This window comes from Numida meleagris, chromosome 1, assembly GCF_002078875.1.
Source record: "Numida meleagris isolate 19003 breed g44 Domestic line chromosome 1, NumMel1.0, whole genome shotgun sequence".
NCBI classification, from domain to species: domain Eukaryota; kingdom Metazoa; phylum Chordata; class Aves; order Galliformes; family Numididae; genus Numida; species Numida meleagris.
In genome coordinates, this window is record NC_034409.1 from 56186781 (window position 1) to 56213398 (window position 26618).

The following is a 26618-nucleotide window of genomic DNA, read 5'->3' on the forward strand; positions in this document are numbered from 1 at the left end:
AGTAATGTTTCATAAAATGTTGTCTGTGAATGTGTTTGCAGAATAAAGTAGTTACCACAAACAGTGAAGAAGCTGATGGTGTAATCGCAATAATTTTAATACCTATAGGTAAAAAATAAAATTGAACTCTACAAAAACTGTATTTATTTGTGGATTTATGTGGATTGCCAGCAAACTAAAAGCCATTTACTGCCTATTCAAAGATACTCTAATTATTGATTTATATTAATCAATGTAAAATATTTTTTAGAAAAAAATGTTCGCTGACTAGACTGATACTGTTATAACCTGTAAGGTCTTTTTAACATTTCATGGTTGTCATATGTACTCTACATTGAATTTGTTTGCCATCTTCTAAACAAGATAGATGTGTTATCACCAACTTCTTCTGTGGTAACTTTCTTGATATTCTGTAAAAACACTGCTACAAAACAAGCAAAAACCAATAATTAGCAAGCATTAAGAACTTCATTTGTGTAGTTGATAGTACCTCGGTCTCTAGAAACTGTAATATAATTGAACAATTCAAAATGATATGGAAGACCCTTTTTTTATCCTTACTAACGAAGCAAAACCTGCAATTATGACAGACTTCTGCTGATTTTGGTGGAGCATTATTCCAAATCTCAAATTTAAGCAGCTTCTGCAGATAGATAGAAATTAGGGGAGTCCAAAATAGTGAAAACTGAAAGACTGCTCACTATTCTAGGCTTTCTATGAAAGAGGTAATTATTAAAACTATATTTGTGATCCTTAAACAGAAAGCAAGAAAATTTTAAAATCCAACTGTTGGATGCTGCAAACAAATTGCTAATAGAATTGGTGTGAGGGTATCTGACAGACTTAAATGGGGGTAAATATTTTGGTGTTACTGTGGTGTCCAGTCAGAATCAGTTGCATGCAACCTTTTGGCCCCTTTCTTTTTTTCCAAGTCATTCACCTAACCGCATACAATACAACCAAAACAGATTTATTAATAGAAATAAGTATTCAGATAACCTTAAAACCATTTTGGGTATCCTAGTTCTTTATCAGAAAGCACCAAACGTTCAGAACAAACAAAGTAGCATTGAGAAGTCAATAAAAGTGCAATTGGATCTGAGAAGCACGTAGCTGTTTAGCACACAACCAAGCAAATCTTATAGCAGTGTTCTGAAAGTCTTGGATGACCTGTCTTCTTTGGACAGTCTTTGGTCATACAGGATCAGACTGAACAGTTTGCATTTGTTTATTCCATTTAACTGAGCATCTCATTGCTTGTCTTAATGTTGGAGTTGGCCAGAGCCCATTGGCTTTAGATTATAACAGTTTGTGACAGATAAGCTGTGGCAATGGAGCTAGAGCTAAGATCTGTGTGTTCCCTGGTAGCATCATCATGCCTTTAGTATTACCTTCTTGATTCATCTTAGACCATGTTCCAACATAGAGCATCTCTCCAGCTCCCCTCCCTCCTTATCTTGTTTTTCCTTCTATCTGTATCTAGTTATTCTTTCAATTTTGAGCCAAAATACTGCACTGCAGTTCATCTGGGTTCTTTCCTACGCAAATGATGCACCAGAATACAAATGGAATTTTCAAAGTGCAGATAAGCAGCCAATGTGCAGGGACCTTCGCCATTTTCCCTTGTAATGTAGTGAATGGTCTTAGTGCATCTAATATCCTTCCTGCAGGGAGTAGCAGTCTGATTCATCCCCTCCTTTGTCACCATCCAGATGACCTTTTCTAGGAAAGTGCAAGTAACTGATGCTACTATAAGACTTGAGTCCCTCGAGTCCATAGAATGTAAAACTCTTTTGTATTCGTTTTGCCAGAGACACACAGTTTTCCATTTGGACTCCACTGACTTAACGATCATAAAAAGTTTACCTTTTTTTTTCCTTGGGCAGTAAAGAATTAAAAGCAACTGGCTGAAAAAAAAAAACTAACCAAAAGGAAATCCCCATGTGCAAGAAACTGGAAAATGCTGGGCTAAAATTTATACAATTTGTTAACATTAGCCTAGTTTTGGAAAATTGTCCAATCTTGACTGGTGCGTGCTTAATCTGCAAAGTAAGCAGAGGATGTTTCAAGATAAAACACCTCTTAGCCCCAGCTTTTGACCGGAGAGTAACAGGTATAACAGGGGATTTAACTGGCTCACAGACAGCTAAAATCTTTGTGGGTCTGAAAGAAAATTTTGTAATTTGGCCATGCCTCTACTATAGTGAAAGTGAAACGGCTTTTTTTTTTGCTGTACTTCAGAGCAAAACTTTATATAGCACCTTGGTATGCCAAATGTACAGTATAGTCAGTCCATATTGACAAAGGCAATTTGCATTAGGTATATGCAGGTACACTTTGAGACAGGTGGTTTGTTTGTTTATTATTTGGAGCTGCTCAAACTGCAAGGAGACAAGAGGCAGAAATTATTTTGCTGTGTAATTAAGAAGCCAAGATCCTTGGTTTTCAGTACCCTTGTTTTTAAGGACTACTTAAAACTATTGACCAAGAACTGGAATGATGTCACCAAGCTCAGGGCTTTTCTTATCATTTCTTTATTGTGCAAAAGAGTATTAACGAAAAAAAAAAAAAGAGCAGTTAATGTTTTTAGCATGCTCCCCAAGTTCTTCCCCGATGAACAAATAAACTAGTTAAGTCTCTGATGTTGCCTTAGCATTGTACCAGGAAAACTGAAAATCAAAGAGCCGTTTTCAGAGAACTGTAACCCATCTATCATTTAATTTTCATTTTGTTTTTTAAACTGAGCCTACATAACACCTGAGATTTGCGTTACTCAGTCTGCCTAACAGTCATGGGGTTGGTAATTCTATGACCCTTCTGTTGGCTGGCTGTGTACATATTCTGACATACCTAAATTATTGAGATAGATTTTTTTTTTCCTTTTGATTCAGTTGGGGGAAAATGACTGAGGCTATATAAGTTTTGTATGGAAGGCTTTGCCAGAATTCCATTTGTAAGCATGGATTTAGAAGACTCCATGGGAAATCAAAAAAATGTTAATCCACACTTTGACCTTTTCAGCTGTTCATTGGACCACCTTAGTAAAAACAACTGTTGCCCCTATGGAGGATCAGGTGACACCATGTCTGGAAATTTTTTTGGATCAACTTTTTGTATCTGTTTAACTTACCTCTCAGTTGTATAGCTATTAGAGTTCTATGCTGATTCTAAGAGAATTTTATGTCCTGGGACCTGTAACAGTATATAAGCATATAAAATGCATATGAGCATTGTAAGTTACGGTAGCACTTGCCAGTTTTTTCAGCCTGTGCAGTTCTGTTTTGCAATTGACTAGAGGCTCTGATTTTCTGCAATATAAAAATATATGTAGCAAATCACTTTTAGTGCTTTGAAGCTTGTGCTGTTCTCCTTACTTTTTAGTGCATGTTAATCATATGACAAAATATCTTTATTAATGAGGACAAAGTTTTGATCTGTACGCACAGGTTTTGCTTACCCTCTCAAGTTATCCTCTGCTAACTTGCATTCCAGCTTGCAGTGCAAATTATCCTCAGCATCTCTAGGTTTAACATCTTCACTATACTAATGTTCAACTGGAATGTATTTTAGTAAATGTTAAACAGTCTTTAATATTTCCTTCATGACTCCACCTTTAAACACATGTATGTATGTACACATTTCATAGGTAGGGTATAAACGGTGTAAACTGCCAGCAGTTACATCCTGTGCAGTATTTATTCCTTAATGTGGTATTTATCATCCAGTATAGGTGCTGATACAAAATACACGTTCGAGTAATATCCATAAATTAGGGTATTATCACTCAATTATATATAAATGGTTGATGCCCCATCCCTGGAGACTTTCAAGGCGAGGCTGGATCAGGCCCTGGGCAAACTGATCTAGCTGTGCATGTCCCTGTTCACTGCAGGAGAGTTGGACTAGATGGCCTTTAAAGGTGCCTTCCAACTCTAAGGATTCTGTGATTCTATGATTTTTTTTTTTTAATAAATACTCCCACTGAGGGTTCAAGTATTAATAGTTTCAGTTTAACAAACCAGATCAATTAAAACATTTTCAGGAGGTTCTGGAAAAAAAAAATGGATCATTTTCCAGTACTCTGTTTTTCACTTTTCATACCCTACACTTCCTAATTCCAGCTGGGAAAAAGAAGTGCTGTGTTGCAGTTTTCTATGCAGTATTTTTTTGCCAAATTAAAAGCAGGAAGTACCAGAAAGTTCACAGAAGATCATATTCTTGTGAGATTTTTTTGTCCAACTTTACAGACAAACAGATTCAGATAAGATTTAACCGAGCATTTACATTATTGAATTGCTCTAGCATTGCCTGGAAAACATTACAGACATTTTATGGTAAATGAGATTAATGCTTCTTGCATATAACTAAGGGATTTTTTGAGGTAATTAAAGTGGAAGTATTTGCTTGGGTCGTTTAGCAGTTCCTTTCCCCAAAAACAATTCACACAATTCCTATAAGTAGATCAAACCTTTTGAATTTTAGAGGTTAACCTCCTGCCCTGCCTTTGGGAGATTAAGAAGTTGCCAACTACATGTTGTTGCCCCACAGCATAATATGAAATACAGTTTGTTCAATAATTCAGACAGTATGGGCAAACAGACTTTGTTATATAATATTTTACTAAAAAGTAACAAGGATGTGAGTGTGACAGCAGGTTAGTTAAAGAAAGTGATAAACACGAAATAAAAGAAAAGCTGTTTCCTACATAAATTAGGGTTTTATGTAAGCTTGGAGTAACAGATCTGGGTGCTCTCTCTGCAGCTTTCCGGCTATCATGGATTCTGAATGTGGAGTTTGTAGAATGCTTGGCAAAATGAAATCATTTGGAAGTAAACTGGTTTTTCTTTTTAACATTTTAAAATTACCAGAGCAGTTTTGGGTTATAATCTTCAAAGTATTAAAGTAAATAGTGTCTTTTTGTTTCTTCATCACATGAGAAGCTTCCTACTGACAGTTTCCAACTATGGTACATTCTTAACTGCTCTAAATTTAGATAGCTTTTTATTAGATTTAGCAGTATTCAGATGTAGCCAGGAAGAACTTTAACCAAGAATTTCCTCTGCTACACACTAGTTGGATTCACTGCTGTAAACAAGGGCTCCATATCACCCTGATTTTTCTAGCCTTCCAGTAGTACACAATCTTCAAATTGAAATGAAGCTTTACTTGCTGAGTTGAGCTGCTTGTTGTGCCATTGGAAGAAAGATTACCAGTGTAGCACATACCATCATCATTCTAGGACCTTTAGTTGCTTAGCCTAGATTCTCCAAAACTCACCCTAGATATGAAGACTAGGAATTCAGTGTTCCCATCCCTTTTCCAAAGGATGGATTCTTTTCTGAATTGATTATTCCTGGCTAACATAAGGTCTGAGAGTCTCAGAGTTTTCACAGTATTTGCCAATGGATGCAGTTTGCATACAGCGTTTAAGCTCAGATTTACTTACAAATGCAAGTGTGCCTAATGCTCTGTCTGGAGCCATGTCTTTGGGGATTTAAAAGTAATTTCTCATCTGTCATTCATAGTTAATCAGCCTGGGGATTAGATGCATGATTTATTGGCAATTGCTGGCTTTTAATGGAGACAACATGTTCTCATGTTTCATGACTTGTTCTTTTATGACTTTGGTCTCAATCGGTTGTCTGGCAGATGAGTCCCAGAGAACAGATAGCCTAAACCAGAAAAGTCCTGTTAAGGTGCAGAAATTAATGATTCAAAATCTTTCTTTATAACTCTGTAACGGTAGGTAGCATATCCAAAATGTTATTAGCATGAATAGCAGATATGGGTGGCAGTGCCTGGAGATCAGGTCTCCTTCTGAAGCTTTTACAGGGACCATCAGTTTGAGTCAAGCACAACATAGCTGTGCTGCAAAGTAGCAATCTCTGTCGTACACAGTTCATAATATATGTCAGCTGCAACAGCTGACTAACCTGCAGGAGACAGTCAAAAGGCTGCGTACTGTCAGGGAGGCAGAAATAGACAGCCAGATTCGCATGCAGCCTGTACTGAATCCGCAGTTCGGGGCCAGACAGCCCCAAACTTCTCCACTGACACAACCAGTTGGAGGGGAAGACAACAGTGATGAGAAACGTCAAATTGCCATGAGAAAGACTAACAAGAAGAAGAAGCCTGCCCCAAAGCCTGTGGTGCCTCTGCAGAACCGTGAAGTGAGAAGGAAAAAGTAAAAGGTAAGTCATCAGAGCTGAGTAAGGCAGCCAGACTTGCTCCCTGTAGAACAACTACTGCAACTATGAAAAAGCGATGGATGATAGTGGTGGGTGATCCTTTTCTTAACGGTACAGAGGCAACCATTTGTCATCCTGACCCAGTATCTAGAGAGGTCTGCTGCTTGTCAGGGGCCCGCATCAGAGATGCGATGCGGGTGCAGCCAGACCTTGTACATCCCATAGACTACAACCTGCTGCTGCTGTTCCACGTGGGCACCAGTGATGCAGCTGTTAGCAACCTGAAGAATATCGAGAAAGTCTACAAGGAGTTGGGAGCACAGGTAGTCTTCTCATCAATCCTCCAGGTTAGGGGAATGGGGAGGGAAAGCGCTGATAGAATTAAGCAAATCAATAAATGGTTAAGGGAGCAGTGTCATGAACAGGGCTTTGGCTACTTGTGTCATGGAACTAGTTTTGAGAAATCTGGTTTTCTGGGGGAGGATGGGGTCCATCTCTCAGAGAAGGGAAAGACCATCTTTGACAACAAGCTTTCCAATTTAATCAGGAGAGCTTTAAACTTCTTTGATCTTCTGTGAACTTTCTGGTACTTCCTGCTTTTAATTTGGCAAAAAAATACTGCATAGAAAACTGCAACACAGCACTTCTTTTTCCCAGCTGGAATTAGGAAGTGTAGGGTATGAAAAGTGAGTTGCCAGGGTAGGGGATCCTCAAACCATCCCACTTAGAGGCTGATGATGGTAATGGATGCTCTGGGCCTGGAGCTGGATCACAGGCCAGTAAGACAGCACCTAAGGTGCAGGATAAGAGAACTCCAATTGGTAAATCAGCCTCAATGGCAGCCCAACTCAAATGTCTATACACTAATGCATGGAGCATGGGGAACAAACAAGAAGAGTTGCAGGCATGTGCTACAGGGCTATCATGTCATTAGCATCACTGAGATGTGGTGGGCTGGCTCTCACGACTGGAATGTAGGAATGGATGGGTATAAACTCTTTAGGAAAGACAGAGAGAGGAGAAGGGGAGAGGCTGATGCCTTCTACAGCAACAACCAGCTGGAGTCCAGAGTTCCACCTCGGGATGGATGAGGAGCTGACAGAGAGCTTATGTGTTAAAGGAAAGGCAGGGGAAGGAGACATCATAGTGGGAGTCTGCTACAGGCCGCCCAATCAGGAAGACCGAGTGGATGAGGCCTATAAGAAGATAGGAGCAGCTTCACGTTCACAAAACATGGTTTTCATGGGGGACTTCAATAGTTTTAACTTGGAAGAGGGCAGATTTAGACTAGATATCAGGAAGAAATAATTTACTGTGAGGGTGGCGAAACACTGGAACAGGTTGCCTAGTGAGGCTGTGGATGTCCCCTCCCTGGAGGCATTTAAGGCCAGGCTGGATGGGGCTTTGAGCAACCTGGTCTGGAGGGAGGTGTCCCTGCCTATAGCAGGGAGTTGGAACTAGATGATCTTCAAGGTCCCTTCCAACCCAAACCATTCTATGATTCTGTTATTCCACTCTATGATCTTAGTGGTCATTTACGACCTTAACGATTCCGTGGTTAAACCGCCGAAATGGGAGAAGCGTTACGTTAACGCTTCAGCAGCGCCGGGCCGCAGAGCAGCGGCGCCGACGGACACGCAGCGCGGCACGCGCCGGCAGGCCGCACCTCCTCCCGAACTACACTTCCCATGGTGCACCGCGTGGGAAGCGCACATGCGCAGACCCAGCAGACCCGTCCTGGAGGGTGGGTAGAGGGTTTTGTTTCCGTGACGAGGACGTGGGGGTGCTTCCGGGGTGCTTCCGGGGTGCGAGCAGTGCGTTGGCCCGCGGGCATGGACGAGGACGGGTTGCCCATCGTGGGCTCTGGCATCGACCTCACTAAGGTACGGCCGCGCCTCGCCCGTCGCCCTATCCCTCGCCCCTGTCGGCCCCAGCGGAGCTGCTTCACGTGCAGCGCATTTGCTTGCAAAGGTTTTTCTCTAACGCATGTAACATTCAGCCTTTTCGTTTGAAGACCATGCGCGTGTCAGATCTGACGTGGAGGATTTGTTTTCCTTCTTCTGCGTCAGAAGGAACCGTTCTGATTTGCCCTCTTTTTTTATTTCCTAACATTAGCTTTCAGGAGAGTTCACTGTTCTGATTTGCCCTCTTTTTTTATTTCCTAACATTAGCTTTCAGGAGAGTTCACTGTTCTGATTTGCCCTCTTTTTTTATTTCCTAACATTAGCTTTCAGGAGAGTTCACTGTTCTGATTTGCCCTCTTTTTTTATTTCCTAACATTAGCTTTCAGGAGAGTTCACCGTTTCCTCTAAAAGCGTTCTTTAAATGAGATAACATTCCTTCATTTGGATGTAACTCTTTTTTTTTTTTCCCTGCATCCTGCCACTGTTCAAGTGTTGTTAGTGGAAAAGGATTTTCACCTGGGTTGCTCTGAAAGTAGTGCCTCCTATTTATTTCCATGGAAACTACAACAAATACAATGAGCACAGTAATGCTGTTTGGTAAATTCTCAGCTACAAAACACAATCTTTCGACAGTCACACCCATTAGCTACGCCTTTTCACCGGCAATAAAAAACAGCCTGCATGCTGTGCTTGTAACAATCTGCACCGGCAGAGGTGACCCACTGCTGCTTTCAACACTGCTGAAACGCACCACACGTTGCCTCACGGTGCTCACATCCTCTGTTCGGTCTCCAGAAACATTCAGCAAGCCTCCATGAATGAAAACATTTTTTCCTTGTAGAAACAACGTCGCACAGCAACTAAATGTAACAGAGTATTGGTGTGAAGGTTCAGCCTCTGCTGCCGTACCACCACCACCTGCCTCTGATGTCATGGTCGAATATAATAACGTGGGAGTCATTACTTTTGGAGCAATCCTCATGTATGCTACGTAGATTTTGTTTAGAGATCAAGCACGCCTGATCTCTAAATATTTTTTCCTAATTTTTTTGCATTTTTTAATACATGTTTCAGTCCAAACACGAAGATTAACACCTATGAATTGTCTCTTGTATTGTTTATTGCAGGTTCCTGCTATTCAGCAGAAAAGAACTGTAGCATTTCTAAACCAATTTGTGGTTCACACAGTGCAGTTTCTGAATCGCTTCTCTACTGTTTGTGAAGAGGTACGCCTGCTATTTTCCATCCCTCACTTAATTCGATGGGAAAGATTCCTGGAAATGAGAACCATTCACTTCATTGTTTTTGCTGCATTCTTATCAGTAGTTTTAGAATTTAGTCTGCTCTCTGCTCATCTTTAATGGGTTATTAAGATTTTTTTTCCCCAAGGTATCCACCATTTCGCATAGCTTTTAAACTTTGATACATTGATTCCTTTTCTGAGAGCCTCCATCTACCAGTATGGTCTTGTGTTGGAAACAGGCTGCCCTGTGTCTATGGTGCTGAAAGCATTTTGACAGTCACGGTCCCCCTCATCTGTGTTGTAGGGCAGTGCATCAAAAGTTGCTTTCAGATTTCTCTGCCTTTACTTTTAAAGGGTCATATGCAAATCTCTGAAGGCAAACAATTTATGATGTGAAAAAGGGACATTTTTGGCAACTGTCTGGAACATCAGTGAGTTGATGTTTGTGTTTTGTGAAAAAAACAGTAGTTCTTAAAAATCAGTAATAAGTTTTTGTCTTGAATTTAATGTCAATGGAAATGGGACTAGAATTCTCCACAGAACAGGAGGAGAATGCTTCTTCCCATGTAGAAATGATGTTTTCTGATGTGGCTATAAACTTTACCTTTCTGTCATTAATGGGTTTTTTTTGTGACTGTGTACCATGTTAGTCAACAAAAGCCACTATACAGTCCTAGCTCACAGTGATTGTCAGATCCAGTTAGAGTAGGCAATGTAACGTGAGAAATTCTTTTATTAGTAAAGGTTAGAGCTGGACTCTTGACAAGTATAAATTTTGACTACCACAACAACATATGGATTTTCAGAATTTAAAAAAAAAAATTAAAAATTCTGGATTTTCTTCACTTGATATCTGGGTTACTGTCACTGCCTGGTGATGTTATCAATTGTCTGGAACTGAATTGTCATGTCATCTCAATACTACTTATTGTATAGGCACTGAAAAGTCGGAGTGCATTTATATAAAGCTGTCTTGAGCATGGAGCAGCGCTTTGAAATCTAGTTAGTAAAACAGTTATTAGTTAACCTAATTGTGTTGTTGCTGAAGAGACTAACTGGTTACTGTACAAACTTGAATTTTGCTTTTATGAAGTACAGAAGTGTTTTTAATGTAAATGGTCCCATTGTAAATCAGTAGAAGCCAGGAAATTCAGAACTGTGGCTGCCACCATCCTACCTCTAAATTCTTGTCTAGTCAAGCTGATCTGTCAAGTTTTATAACTGTCTTTTGTGTATCTTCCCCCCCTTTCCCCCGCTGATTAGAGTGTATAGCTCCTTTCAAGGCAGCTGACTTCTCTTTGTGAACAAAGAGCCATCTGTAAACAAGTCAGCATACTATCCAAAAAGCCTAACTCTTGTCACTTTTTACTTCTCCAGCATATTGGCAGAACTGCCATTTTCTTAGGGTGTTAAAGCTCTGCTTAAGAGCCAGGCAGAATCTTGCCCATGTGCCAGAGAGCTGTCAGAGTGGTACATATCTGCCAGCCTGCATGCTAAGCCAGCTTCACTTGGACTGGTCTGGTGGAGTATGGTAACAATTAGCTGAAAGAGTGACCGTGCTTATAGAGTAATTTAGAAAAACTTAAGTTGTTTGTAAGAAAAATATATCAAAATTTTATTGAGGTACACCTGGGGAATATAAACTTTCTGGTTACTTCAGATTCACTGTGACTATCTAAGACTTTCACTCACCTGCTGTATTCTTTATCAGATATTTCTATTTGTATGCGCTCAGTTACATATGCACACATCACATCTTTTCTTCTTTCACATTGGAAAAAGCTTTGAAGAAAGTTATTTCGGTCAACTGTGGGAGTACAGTGTGTCTGCCATTAGTCTCTGGTTGCCCAAAGTAATACCCTGTTTACTTTGGCTGCCATTTGTATATAATCTGTCTTCATTTGTCTGTCATATAATGTGTATTAATATTAGTTACAATTTGAACCACTCTAGCTACTGTACTAAAAAGGAATGATGGCGTTGCTTCATTTATTTCATAGTACATTATCTCATTTATGCTCTACTGTCTTTTGCAGGTTGAAACCAAAAGAGATTTTATTTAGCTAGATGTGAACACTTTTATGTGAACACCTGTGAGCACCTTCACAGGTGGCCTAGGGGAGTGTTTTCACATCTTAATTGTTTTCTATTCTAGAAATTGTCAGCGCTCTCTCTCCGTATCCAGCAAATTGAAACAACACTCAATATTTTGGATGCAAAGGTTTGTATGTGTGTGGACTGCAACTTTAAACAGCAACAGCTTCTGAGGTTACGTGGCTAAGAAAAGGAAGCTAGTTTGAATTGAGCAAATGAGGTTTCGTAATGATTGTAGGAAGCTAATACAAAATGCTTACGTGGCAAATTCTCTTTTTGCATGCCTTGCTGCTTATAGTATGTAACATTTGAATATATAGTAGATAAGGAAGAAGGGAACAGGCAGTATATAGTGGAAATGTTGGTTTTGTCCTTCTTAAGGATACAGAGCTTGAGAGGAACGTTTGGATCATGGAAGGGGAGCTGAACTGTAGTTCATGTGTGGCAGTTACTTGTGTTGTTTTTATAGCAAAGTTTGTTTTTCTGTGGCCTCAGATAGCTTTAAACTAATTCAGATCTGTCTGTTCTTTAGATGAGATGAAGTAAGGATATAACCAATAGTCATGTATTATCCTTTAATTACCTACAAGAAAAAAAACCTGAAACTTTAAACAATTATTTCATTAATGATGGAAGCAATTTCTATTGGCTTTCCTGAGGGAAGGGATAGAACATTTTCAAACCATTCATTAAGATCTTTGTGAAGAGATATTGCAATTTCATACTACTCTCATAGCTAGCTTTTGTTTCAAAATACTGAGGAATGATCAGTATTAATAACTTATGGAGAATTCTTCATAATCATGTTAAATAGCATTTCCTTCAGGTAGGTATCTGGCGTATTTAATACCTGCTTTCAGCATTTTCTTTATAAAAAGACATAGAGAAAATTACAAAATCTGTAATTAGTTGATCCGTTGTTAAGTATTGGTGTTGTTCTTGTCTTTCACTTGTGGAAGAAATAGCAGAGAAGGTGATACAGCTTTTATGTGGTTGATACATGGAGTAGCAAAATGCTGGGAAGGTGCTGAAACCTTTCCTGTCCCTTTTTCTTTCTTTCTTTCTTTCTTTTTTTTTTTTTTGGGGGGGGGGGGGGGGAGGGGGAGGTGCAATTGAAGTACCAAAACTGGTGATAAAATGTTACAATTTTCTTACTGTGAAACTCACCTGTGGAATATGTGGTAAGCAGCATACTGCAGACTTTCTTCTATGTGTGTAGACTTACAATATGCTCATGGCTTGTTTTGATCATGTTTTGTCCAATCAGTTATCCTCTATTCCTGGCTTAGAAGATGTCAAATTTGAAGTGTCCAGTGCAAATCTGAATGGTGCTACAAATAGTCCGATGGCACCAGCTACTACGGATCAGCAGGCAGCTGTATCACCTCAATGTGGAGTAAGTAATGAAGATAAATAGTGTACTGAAGGAATATACTTCTCCATATCAAGTTTCTAATCTCATTTAAAGCAAATGGAAGAAGCAAGTTTACTTAAAGCGGGCAGTCAAGCCAACTGTAAAGATCTAAAGTTACATTTTTCATTAATGAAGCTGACTTCTAAAACAAGGGCATACCCTTTCTTAAATATGTGGCTTAAATAACTAGAGCTAACTCAAATCTAATAGTAAATGATTTCAACCTCTTTAGTCAGTCACACTAAAATATAAACATGAATTACATCAGAGATTGGAAAGGTCATGAATGAAAGGAGCAGCTCAACTCACATAATTCCAGTTCTTTTCTCATCTTCTAGGATGTGAGCTTTCAGGTCAACTTGAAGTTTCTAGCATACTTTTTAAATAGAGGTTATTACAGTGAGGACAAAATGCATTGGACCACTACAGGAGATAAATATAATATAATAAATATGAACTTAACAAAATCTTTCTTATAAAGTAAGCATTTAAATTAGTTCTGTTTTATTTATTAAATACAGTTAATGGCTGTTTTAGGCTACGTGGATGTATCATGGATTTGACTGTTGATTTTTTTTTTTCCATGTGTTGCACAATAATTTTAATTGTTGCTAAAAACATTAGGGAGTTGGATTCAATGATCTCTTGAGGTCCCTTCCAACCCCTGTGATTCTGTGAGTATACATCAGAATAATCGTGATGTAGGAAGAGTTGCACTTTACTCTTTGGGTTCAAACTTCATGGGCATAAATCTCTCAATGCTTCTGGTCTGTATGCCTAACCATTGAGGTCTTATCTTCTTTGTATACAACAGAATGATAAACATGAAGAGGCACTACAGAAAACAGAGATAGTAACAGAAAATATGAGAACTGTGGCCAAAGACCCAAGATATGCCAGATATCTCAAAATGGTACAAGTGGTAAGTCAGTTGTGATATCATTCTTTGGGTAGTCAGTTATTTTTAGGTGAAGCCTCAAACACAACTCTAAGTGAACGTAGAAGGCATATATTACATCAATAATCTTAAGCTAAAATAACATACAAGGACTGCTCTGAAAGTAATGCCTCCTATTATATAATACTGTCACACAATGTCACAGGTGGATGTTGGTGGTATGGCAGTAGAGTTTGAACCCTCCCACTAATATTCTGTTACATTCTGTTGCTGTGCAACAGATGGCAGCAGAGGGGCAGTCTGACAAAATGGTGCCTGACACTAAAGTGTGTATGAAGCAAAAATGTGTAATTGAATTCCTCTGTGTGGAAAAATGGCACCCGTTGACATTCATCAATTCAATTTCACTAGGTGAATGTTTATGGAGACCAAGCAGTGGATGTGAGTCCAGTGAGGCAGTGAGTGGTGCATTTCAGCAGTGGTAACAGTGATGTGAAGGACAAGTCATGTTCTGGACAGCCATGTAGATTTTTATGAGCACAGCATGCAGGCTCTTGTTCATTGCTGGTGAAAAATGCACAGCTAATGGTGGTGACTGTGTTGAAAAATAGCGTTTTGTAGCTGAGAATTTTCTCAGTCAAATAGTGTTATTGTGTCCTTTGTATTTATCAATTCCATGAAAATAAATAGGAGGCATTACTTTCGAAGCTTAACTGCATATTTCTAACATGTCTTCTCTAAGAAATGATTTGATGTAATGTATTCCTGCAGGCAGCCACAGATAAGTACTTTCTACAAAATTCTGCCAATATAGTTGTGAACTGAGGGTGTGAAGATGTGTAAATGCAGAGTAATATTAGTTTGGAGTTATAGAAGATTCCACAGAAAGTGTAGTTACTCAGGCAAAATTGGTGTCATTCCCTGCACACAGACATGCTTGCAGCTTCTATTTGCTGTAGGGTACAAAACAAAGCTTTGCCAGTATACTCCATAGCAGGAGTGTTTATTATTCCTGTAAGGCTCAAAATAGAGGTAGAAGAATTGTTTAACTAACTACTTGCACTTCAGTTCCCTGCTATTCATGATGCATGTTTTGTTTCCCTCTTCATCTTTCTGTTTTTCCATGGATAAATATAAAATGAGTATAATCTCAGTATTTACATTCATGAAAATGAAGCAGTGAAGAGATTGGTAGGAGATTCCTTGTGACTTTTTTTTTTTTTAAGAGCTCTTTTTTTTTTCACATCCACAAAACTAAAAACAGCATTGGAAACAAACAAAGGAGATCTGTCTTTATTTTCCAGCAATCACTGGAAATTTTCCTCTAAAATATATATGATAACCCTGGAAAACATTACTAACTCATGGTATAGTAAAATGTTGCTTATGTGAAAACTAACTGCATGGTTTTGTTCCCTCTTCAGAGTAATTATTACAGTTGGTGTGCTTAGTACTTTGGATGATGTTCCAGAGCTTAGTTTTCATTTGAATCACAAATTGGCTTATTACAAATCATTTGGAAAGCCAAGCAGTGGGATAGTGGCAAAGGGCGGAATACTTTGTTAGTGTATTGATTTCGTGCCAGATTTCAAAGTGGATGTGAAAGTGCTGGATGGTCTAATTACTTTGACTTTTTTTTGGTGGCTGCTGGAGGAGTCAGATCTCACTTTCCACATTTATCCTTTGTCCTGGCAGTTCCTGGTGACTCTTCTGCCAGTTGTAAACAGCGTGGTAGGAAAGTCAAGCTAACATACTACGTATTAATGTGTGTTTCTGTATTTGCCAACCTAGTCTTCTCGCCCAGTCAAGTATTTCAGTTAGTGCCATTTATTTGCTCAAATTAAGTTTCTAGCTGAAGATTTATTTGAACTGATCGCTTATTTATGGCCCACAATATTTGTAGTATTGGAGAATTAGCGCTGGAAGTGATATTTCTTTTGCGCTGAGGATAGCTGTTTTGTGGAACTGTAACAAACTCATTTTGATGGAGTGCAGTTTTTTTTCTTAAATGCACAGCGGTAATATTCAAGCAAACGTTACAAAAGCAGTATCATGTTTGCTGCAGTAGATGTTCAGAATTCTTGTATTGACAGAGTGAGAGGAGCAGTCTCGGACTTCGGATACACAGTATGTTTAAAGTAAATGTACTTCTACTGGATTCTAAACACCAAATGTGACTGTGTAGAGGCCAGGATACTGATTGGCCTAACATAGATTGATTCTTGCTTTGAATAACTGAAATAAAAACTGAATTTGAATGCTACACTGATCCTAAGTAGATGCCAGCAGTAATGATATTTAACCTCTTTTTGCACTGTGGAGAACCAAAACCTCTTTTGCAATGAGATTGCTACTTGCGCTGTGGCTTCCCCAGGAGCTGCACACTTCTCAAGCCACAGGACCAGCCTGGGCGTAGGGCTGGGGTGTAATGTGTTGCATTTAGACTGTCAAACCGTAATTGGACAGAGACTGGGATGGGACTTCAGTGTCGGCTCATGTTAGAAAAGTACATGTGTGCCATTTAAGTTGAAGTCTATACTCAGTGTAATTGTAGTTTATAGTTAATGTTTAGATTTAAAACAATTGCCTGTTTTATTTTAGTATGCAGCGGTATTAGACTCTGATTTTCCAGTGTAAAACTTAAGAAAATATGAAGGATAAAGTAATTGTTGTACCCTAACTGTATTATAAACAGATATAGATACAAACTCATTTTTTCTCCCTTGATGGAAAAGTTATACAGCATTCAGGGGTATTTTGATTAAGCTTATGATAAATTTTGGTAAATGTGATATGTGAAGGTACTGAAATTTTTTTCCAATCTTCAAATGTATTGTCTTTCAGATTAAATTTAAATTTTTATTTGGACTATTCTGGGACTACAGATGTTAAAAAAACTTAATAGGGCAGAATTACCTATAGGGAAAAATGTTATTTGGGGAATGTAGGAGTTCCTGTTTATCAGCAGAAGATGCTTGAAAGATGTTTAAGAAGTTAAGATGGCTGTGAATTCTCACAAGAACAGTATTAAAATAATGAGTTAGCCTGTGCTAGTGTATGAACGATCACAGTGCTTCTGACTGTACAGCAGTGAGAAAGCTGGTTAGTATTGCATGAATTCCTCTATTTCATAATGAGTACAAAATCTATTTCTTTTACAGCTGTTTAAGGGAATGTGTTTTACAAAGTCTTTAAGTTATGAATCTGCAAGTACTGAATAGACTTCTCCAGTATCTGTGACATTAAATGCCTTCCGCAGTAGCTCCAAAGCAAACTTGCTAGTTTATAAATCTAGTGCTTGATATACTGATTTAAAAATATATTTATATCTTTATCAGATAATAGATTTTATGTGTTAAAATGATTCTTGCATATGTCTATGCATACAATTTTGGAAAAATACACTTCTCCAAATGAGGACATAAAGACGTAACAGTTTCCACTCCACTGTTAGAATTTCATATACTAAGCTCCCTTTCATTGAGAGCAAATAAGAGTATCTTGTTTTCAGTTGGCTTGAACTGATTCATAAACAGTTCAGTGCTGGTGAAGGACCCTAAGAGCATCCTATCTTGGGGAAAAAAAAACATTTACTAATAAAATATAGTGTGTGGTGTCCAAATCCCTGGTGTCCAAGAATAAGTGAATGCTTTAAACAAACAGTCATAAAATACTCAACTGCTTTTCCCTTTGTGAGGTGCATTAGATGTTATTTACTGCGATGTTCTGTATCATAGTCTAATATCTCACAACTGTTTGAATCAGATTTTTGCTTATATTCCTAATAGACTACTAAGTATATGCAACTAGCTTAGCTCTCACTTTGCCAGGTTAGCTACCGCAACTGTCACTAGTACCATGTGCTTCTCTGGAACATTAGTCATCACTGTTCATTATTGTATCATTATTTTACTTACTTTGGACAAAGGTCGTTTGTCCTGTGCCAAAAGAATCCTGCGATACCGTTCATTTAGGTTTTGAGGCCTCTCCTGTCTTTCCTAGACCACTAGTAGCTTTGCCCCTTGGGATCAGAGATTCAATTCTCTTTCCCACCACCCCCCTCTGTTGGCATGCAGTGGTTCAGGTGTTTCTGTTCATTTGCAACAGAGGATGGCAAAGCAATAAATTTTCTTTGAGCAACTCTAGTGGAAGCACAGGAGCAGTTTGTAGGAATGCATCTTGTAAGACTACGTGGGTCAAAGTGTTCTTCAGCATGAAGTCTAAGATGAGGGGCTGAATAAAAAAGTGTAGAAGCTGTGGAAGGACATAGAGTGAAAATAATTTTTTTTTAGCTGGCTGAAATCTGTCTGCACATCATAGAAGATTCAACCCTGCCTTTACAAGTACTTGTATTCAGAGGATTCACTTTTAAATTGTGCTTCTGTTCTCAAGTCCAGTTTGCCTTTTTCCTGCATGCTTTGCAAAGACCTTTCCAATTTTTAGCAGTGCCATAAGATACCTCTACAGAACAAAAGCAGATACATTTTCCACTGAAGCTGTGCCTTGAGTGTCTTGAGTTCTTTCATCTTTGTGCTAAGTTGTACTTTCTTGACATTCTAATCCAGATATATAACTTCATCATACTGAGTTTATCTGCATGAATTGCGAATAAATCTGTCCTTTGCTGATTCCCTTCCCTTGACTTTTTTGAGACATTTTGCTATAAAGATAAGAATGAAAAGAGGCTTTGATCTCAGTCATTACTCCCTTCTAGATTCATACTGATGGCAAATGAGATTATCAATCCATGTTCTTGTTCATTGTGTGATTATGCATAAATTTATCTGAAAATGACTCCAAAAGAAGCTGTGGAGTTCACCTGCTCGTGTCCAGTAGGTTTATATTATACTTCTCCTCCTGTACAGGGTGTTCCTGTTATGGCCATACGAAACAAAATGATTTCTGAGGGGCTAAATCCAGATCTTCTTGAGTAAGTAATGTTTCCTTTCCAAATTGTAACTTTCAGGAGGCCTAGATTGGAGCCATTTGTTGAAAAAAGATGGTCTGAGGAGGGCCATCAGCACCATAGGATGAAGGATGCGATCTGAAGTATGAGCTATCTTTTCAGTATTGTCTAGTCCAAGGCATGACCCAAGAAATGCAGAGCTTGGAATGTAAGTGGGCAGATATTGCACCCTCCCAAACAGAAAGCTGCAGAACATTACCCATCAAACTTGAGAGGAAGTGGAATCACTTCTTCCAAGCCAAGCGCAGGTTCAATGAAAAGGATATAGCAGTGACAAGGTAACGTCTGACAGTGTGCATCTAGCTATAGGGAATCAAATAATATGTCAGTTGCCATTTTGACTGCACTGCTTTCAGTATGAGATTTGTCCCAGAAATGTTATTCCATCACTTTGGTAGCCAGATGTCATCACTGTAGAGTAATAACAAGCTCTATTTTATTTTGGTTTACGCATGAGGAGTAACACGTTTATTTCCAGATTCCCTCAGTAGAGTGTACTGATACAGTGTACAACCTTAGCATAGGCAGAGTAAGTTGAAGTCAACATTTCAACGTTGTAACTGTTGATTGAGCCAACCTAATGTAAGGACTTCTAAGAACAGATAATCATTTTCAGTACTAATTTGTCCAAAGCATGGATTTTAGAATATTACATTTTGAGATGTAGTTTAGTTTTATTGCACTGTTTCGCAAAGTGTATTCAACTGAGTATGATGAAGTGCTAAACATTAAGTTTCATTCTTATGCTGCAGCCACCAAACTATTTGAAGTACTTGCATCCTCTGCAGAAACTGCCAATGTATTATAAAAGTCCTCTTTTCCTTTTGGTGAAGCCTTTTTACAGTGTGTTTACTAGAATAAAAATGCTGGGAAACTGGAGTTATTGTCAAGTGTTGAGTCATTTTATCTCCCAACTGCTTCATGGTGTCTGAATAAGCCTAAAGTAGTTATTCCTCATTTGATGTTTTTACTGATCAAACGAGAAATGAGAATGCAAGTAAGAATCTGTGCAAGTCTGAGAAAGAATTATCAAATATGGGTTTACTGTATGTTTGTTAAATCTATTCTGTTTCTTACTCTGTATTCCTGGTTCATACTTTTATGTAAATGCTATTTGTTGATGGATTTTAATAGTAGATTAAAAAAAAAAAAGGAAAAGAAAAAAATCAGCTTTTTTTAAGTATCTGCTTTTGGATTTGGTTTGGATTAAGATGGAGTTAAGACAGAAATGTTATTACTGTGACTTGAGGCTCGCAGAATATGATTGGGGTTTGGTCTCAGTCCATCTTCAAGGATTCTTTGAAATACTGAAGTTCAGGCAGATTGTCTTTGTTAATGATTTGAAAATTTTACTGCCTATCTACTTAGTTAAGGAAAGCTAATTATTTTTTGCAAGGTGACTAGTGCTTCCTGTGTGCATGTTCATGTATGTGTATATATATATATATAAAATAACTGGTATTACTCAATTTTTTATATTTTTTTTAGCGTATCTTAAGAAACCATAGGCAAACTTTCTTCTTTTTTTTTAGTCTTCTTGGTTTCTTGTCCCAGTATCATACTTTTTTTTTTTTTATGTAAGTCTTACCATTCACACCACATTACTTGGGTCTTCAGATGACTCAGGCCTGTTTGCTCTGTCTCAATGAAATTTAGGAACAGTTACATATTGCTGTATGCTGAGTCACTACAGACCATCCCAGCTGCCTGTTGGTGACTGTGTGTGTTTTTTTTCTGTGGCTGCAGAGAGGCTGACTCTAATAATGAGATGTTTATGGTCTCTTCCTTTGGCTGTTTTACCTCTACTTCTGTTACCGCTCCTTTCTCAGCTTTCTACAAGCTTTTTTTTTTTTGAAAACTGCCTAGTTTATTAAGCTAGTTTATCTAATTTTTAACTTTTGTGTCTTACCCTTTTTCTCTTGCTTGTCTACAATTCCAGGAGATTTTGTCCCGCTCTCCTGAAGTAAAGGGATTCATTGCCATCTTCCTTTCCTCACTAGAGGAGAGTTTTTGCACTGCTCTCTCCAGATCACATGTCTTTGCACAGCTCTTCTGTTTTGTCATTACCGTGGCAACAAGGAATAATATTGTGAAGTGGTATTTGCATGCGAGAAAGCCCTTTCTTAATTTATTTTGGAGGTGTGCACGGGGGTGGACGAAGGCTCTCTTACAGTTCTTTAATGCACTTCTTACTTTTGCCCCAGAATGCTTATAAACACTTTAAATGTACCTTGGGGATTTCAACAGAGATGTTACAATAAACAGTTGAAGTTGGGTAAGAAATTCTCTGGCATGATGCAGAGTGGCAACTCAGAGATAAATAACAACAGGAAAAACAGTACAATTATTACCTTACTTTGAAACTTAGTGTTTTATCAAAAAGAGCATTTAACTATAAGAAGCTATTTTTCTGTGAAGATCATTCCTTCCTCTTTCCCAAGTATAGATGCATGTATACTTTGTACCCTGGTTTCAGAATTTACCAGGGTCAATCTTGCTTGTATTGTCAAACTCATTACATAGAAGGGAGTCTCCAGGGAGAACTAGCACCTGTGGTCAGTAGCGCCGGTTGTTCTCTAGATGACTTGCTTCTCTGTCCCTCATTCCCAGTAGATTCCCCCAGCAAATGTTTTGACACGATATTGAGATCCATCTTAAATATTCTCCTCAAAACTAAATACTAGAAGTCTGATCATTCATAGTCAATAAAAATCCCATAGCTGCTCTTGCATGTCAAATTTAACCCAGTGTTCTAGCCAAATTCCACTCTGAGTAATTCTTTGCTTCACTAAATTATCCCTGCAGTTTTAGTTGGATACAATATTGTTCATTTCCTGTCTTATTTTTTTCGTGTACTATTTACACTGCTTAATGGTGTACAGCATGTTCCTTTCAGCCCTACGACTTCTGATTAAAAAAAAAAAAGAATTAATCAGTATTGCCTGCTTTCAACTCTCTTCAAGTGTTTGCTGCTTCTTAGTGATCTATCATAATTTCCAATAACCTTGGAGGTGTGCATTCAAACTGATGTCTACAGAATTTTGATGTCCAGTGAGTTACAGTTTCTAGTACTTATCTTTCAGTTCTAGGTGAAGTGACACCAATAAAGTGTGCGTTTGTAAAGCATAACAATTAATGCGTTAAGTGCTGTGGATATAAATTGCATGTAAATATAGTAAAAGGCATGGCCTACTGAGTTACTTGTGTTCTCAATCACCTTCTAGGATTTACAGCATAAACCCTTCTTCTTGCCTGCAGGACTCCAGATGCCCCAGTGCCTGCTTGGGGAGATGATGGGAATGCAGAAGGCAGTTCTGATAGTGAATCTTCTTTTAGTGATTAAAGAGACTGATTTCAGCCTTTGGAAACCTCCATTAAGTGCTAATGTGTTTGGAGCTTTTGCAAATAATGATTTTGCTTGCTTCATATGGGTGACGTGATTTATCTGACAGCTCTTCTTAGCACTAAGATCTTCTGTGTTCTCTCCCAAGATGTTTGGACAGGCAACGTGTTCGACCTGAACCTTTCCATCATGAAAATTGATTACGATATCCTTGTGATGTTTGTCCTTTGTTATTTCAGATTCTTTCTGATTCTTCTGGAGTAACCTAAAAAAACTCAAAAATTCCACTCCTTTAAACCTCCAGGTCTGTAAGACTGCATTCTGTTCATTCTTGGGTTTCTGTGTAAGACTTCTAATCTAAGTTGCCTTCTGTCCCACAGCATTCAGCTAAAGTAACTTATCAAAATTTATGTGTAAACTTATAACCTCGGCTACGCATTTAAAATACCTATTTATAAAGTATATACTGCTATTTAATTTCATGGTAGAGGTTATGCAAAGCCATTAAATAAATTCCTGCTCTTTAGAGTAATTATTTATGAAATTCAGGTTACAGTGGTGTAGGAAACTACAGATACTGCAAGGTGTTTTTTTAAATGACACTGGGAGAAGCAGGTGACCGAGACACTGTTAACAGAATACCAGATTCTCACTTCTTGTTCATTGTCACACTGGTCAATAAAAAACATTTTATGACAGCTGTTGGCTTGTTGGAAAGAAGTTGTTGCTATGCGGTTCACCTAGGATAGAAAATCATCTCTACGTTGGTGCCCTGGCTGATATTTTCAGCAAAGAAGTCAAAATTCAGTTTATATTATGGTAAAACTACCTTGCTACCGTTTGAGGATGCATTGGGTAACAATATGAAGAAATCAACTTGGAGCGAGACTGGCCCTGAAGACTTCCCTCCAAAGCACTTAATCTACTGCATGAGTCAAAAATGACATTTCATTAAAGAATCTTCTTTAATATAATTTGTTCCACATTAAATTCTTCAAAATCTATTTGAAGTCCCCAGACTATTGTGATTATAGCGGAATAGTGTGGGCCAGGCAATCAGTCACTTTCTGGTATTTCACATTCTTCCCAAGACCAAGAAAATACTAAAATTGAATCTCTAAGTGTGTAAATTTGTTAGCCTTTATGGCTGAGTCACTATCTCCTCTCTTAGTTATTTGTGTCACTTCAATAGGCTAGCTGATTTTTTTTTTCCTGTAACTTAAGCATGGCTCCCATTTGAGTCAAGCAGATGTATTCAAGCTCTTCATAGCCTGTAAATCAGAATATAATCTGAATCCCTTGGAGGAAAGTATATAGGCACTAGACAATGTCTAGAGGTGGTTTCAGTGATGAGTTAATTATTATTGAACACAAAAATATTCAATAGCTAACACTTGGCAAAACTTGACAAATGTTAACATATTAGCAATAAATATTTCAGAAGTATATGTTATAATGTTATTTCAGAAATATATTAAAACTTTTTGAAATCTATATTTGAAAGCTCATTTAAGTGATCTGTATAATAAAAGCAATGTTTTTGTAAACCAGCGTTGTAGTGCTAGTTTCCTCTTGTGTGTTTTAAACAAAATTGTGAAAATTCTTCTGGAGTCCCTTTAATTCATGTTTCTCCATAGCCAGCTATGCTGAAGTTGTGACAATCTGCTGGCAGGAGTTTTGAGGAGTTTGGAGTTTTACCTAAGCTATGTTAGCACTCTGACTAGAGGAAAACTGAACCTGACTTACCATTTTGTTTATCATTTTGAAGAAGCTTTTTCTGTGAAGTAATTTTGGTCTGAAGAAAACAAGATAGGTTGTTTTTTACAACACTACTGTTACATTTTAAGTGGAGTGTAAGAAGCCCCTAACATACAGTCCATTTTTATAATGAGAGAGGATTCATCAGTTGTTACATATGCATATATTTGTCACTAAACAGTAATTTTGTTCATATAAGTGTACTGAATTCAGTCGCTTAAGTTGTTTTTTTTTGCAGGCTAGCTTTATTATTTGGCACAGTTTGATCTTAATAGACTTTTGGAAACCTGAAGAAAAATGTTGCCACATTGTTGTCTCTTCTGTGTAGGTGATGGTACACATTACAGTAAAAATCCAAATGATTGAACTGTGGGGAAAGAGAGTGAAAAAGATAAAACCTTCTCTTTTACCTTCAGTGCATTAGCAGCCATGTTTCTTCCACTGCCTTTGGACCCTCTGAACACATTAAACTCCTCTTTCCATTAGCATCAGCTGCTAATCACATCCCTGTGCACTTAGGTTGTAGCCAAGTTCAATCTGAGATGTTTCAGCATAGGGCACATGCTGACACAAGAGTCTGTTCAGTAGAGGAAGGTTGGTTTGGGACTGTATTATGTCAGCTGTGCTATCCCCCTTGATCTACAGCAGTTTTCTAGTGAGCTGGTGCTAGCCCAGAAAGTTGGAAAATCCTTGACCACAAGCTAAATACTATAAGCAGGGAATATTCCAATTTGCTCGTTATTTGCCGTCTATTTTGGAATTGGAGGTGGCTGGAGTATTTCAACTTGGCTGCATGGTGACCAGATATACATAGTCTGTTCAAGGGAAGAAGTCTGTTTTTAAGTGACTTATTTTCAGAAAGCTTTCAACAGCAATGATTTGTTTAAAATACTGTGTACAATAAAATGTACCAGTCATACACATCTAATGTACTCAAATTTTGCATGGATTTAAAAGCATAATCAAGGGCAATACTGCAATTTGTAGGCATGAGAAGTGCTTCAGCTTGTTGCTGGAATAACTATGGAGCAACCTGTTAGTACAAACCATGTACTACAATTGTACTGCTAATAAATTGTGTAGTCCATTTTTAAACAAATTATTGCAGTGCTATCTTTCTTATTTTGCGGGTGAACTGGAATGCAGAATATGTGAAGGTTGCTTTTTAAGGATACTGCAAGCATTTTAAATGCATGTAAGTGCTTGAAGTCTAGATATGTAGCTGTATTTGTGTCGGTTAAATCTCAAACAAATGTCAAAGGCAAAAACAACATTTGGACATGATAATAAGTTTATCTTGAAGTCCCTGTTTAGCACTTCTAATAGTTAATATATTTCATCTGAATTGTCTTGCTACATTTGAAAAGAAAGTAGATCATCTTTTTTTAAAGTGAGTCTCATCCTCTCACTTGTTTTTCTTTCTGGTGTATCTTGTTTACACCAGTAATTAAGTGTAGAGTTTGACATTTTGTGAAAAAAAACGTCGTAAGAAGCTATAGGCTGTACTTTGAAAAAGAGAATATCACCAAAATCATCACTTTGAATCTCATGTGCTCTGCATGGTGATATTTAGAAAGAAACTGAAGTTCATCACAGTCCCAAAATTCCCCCTATTTTGATGGAAATACAGCTTTATCCCTGCATAACTGATACAGGGATCATAGCATCATAGAATATTCCATGTCGGAAGGGGCCCATAAGGATCATCACGTCCAGTGTTGCAGTGCATTTGCCTGTGAAACAGAACATGTATTTTTATGCTCCTGAGAAAATTTGGCAACTTCTTGTCTGACAACTGCAAATCAAATGCTGGCTCTACTGCCCAACATGTTATTCTCCTGATACTTCAGGCAATGTTGTCTCCATTTGGACACTTTATAGGTGAGATAGGAGCTCCCACACAGCTCAGGCCTGTGACTCACATCGCCTTGCAGTTCTGTCTGTTGTAAAAGTCAATAATGAGTGCTTTAACAGAAGATGCGAGAGGTACCGCAGTGCTTCTGCAGTCCCATTGTCTGCCACCAACTGTGAGCAGAGACTGATGCTCAGTGCTAGATTACAAGTTTGTTAGTGCTTCCAAAAACATTTACATTAGTGCTGGAAGCTCTGGATATTCCTGCCTTGTGTTCAGCTGTCTAGTTTTGCTAATGTTTTAAGACAGTTCCAAGGATTGGTTCATTATGAAGGAAATGAAGCAGAAAGTTAAAATTGTGTACTCCGTGCCATACTGAAAGTGAGTGACAGAAATTAGCTTAGCATTGGATGTGTCTCCGTATACTCTTATTCTGGGGTAACTTGAGTTTAAAGGACCATAGATTAAAATGCAGGTCACTGCTGAGGACAGATATAGCTTGACATGTTTATCCATCTTTGGGTTCTGGACGCTTATGTAAGTCAATGTCTTGATCTCAAACAGGTTATTTTCCTTTTCAGTGTATTTCCAATTTTCGGGTAAATGGGTTGAAAGGAAAATTCCCAACAGTCATTTTCTTTGCAGACTGTTGATTATCAGATTCCATAACTGGTACCCTCTCCCTTACAGGATGAAATGGTCAGTAAGAGTATTCTCTGATTTAGGAAATTGATGATCCATTGTATGAAATTGTACTTGAATGCTCTCTACTCCGTTTGAGGATATGTTGTTCCCTGTAAACTAGAAATCCCTTTCTGTACTTCATAATCATTTTCTGTCCCAATCTGTGGAATCAGAAGCTGTAGTAAAGTGGATGCTAGGCTTGGGACCAGAATTTACTGGAAAGAGCACGTATCTGAGTGCTGAAAAGGGTTTCTCAGAAGAGGACGTGGGAGTA

General features: G+C 38.1%; 1 protein-coding gene across 1 annotated transcript; it reads left to right on the top strand.

Moving 5' to 3' along the window:
* On the top strand, positions 7916 to 23601 carry WASHC3 (WASH complex subunit 3). The gene is made up of 7 exons (XM_021387536.1): positions 7916 to 8071; positions 9220 to 9318; positions 11491 to 11556; positions 12697 to 12825; positions 13658 to 13765; positions 18607 to 18671; positions 21966 to 23601. The coding sequence occupies exons 1-7, from the start codon at positions 8021 to 8023 to the stop codon at positions 22048 to 22050; spliced, it is 603 nt and encodes a 200-aa protein (XP_021243211.1). The 5' UTR covers positions 7916 to 8020; the 3' UTR covers positions 22051 to 23601.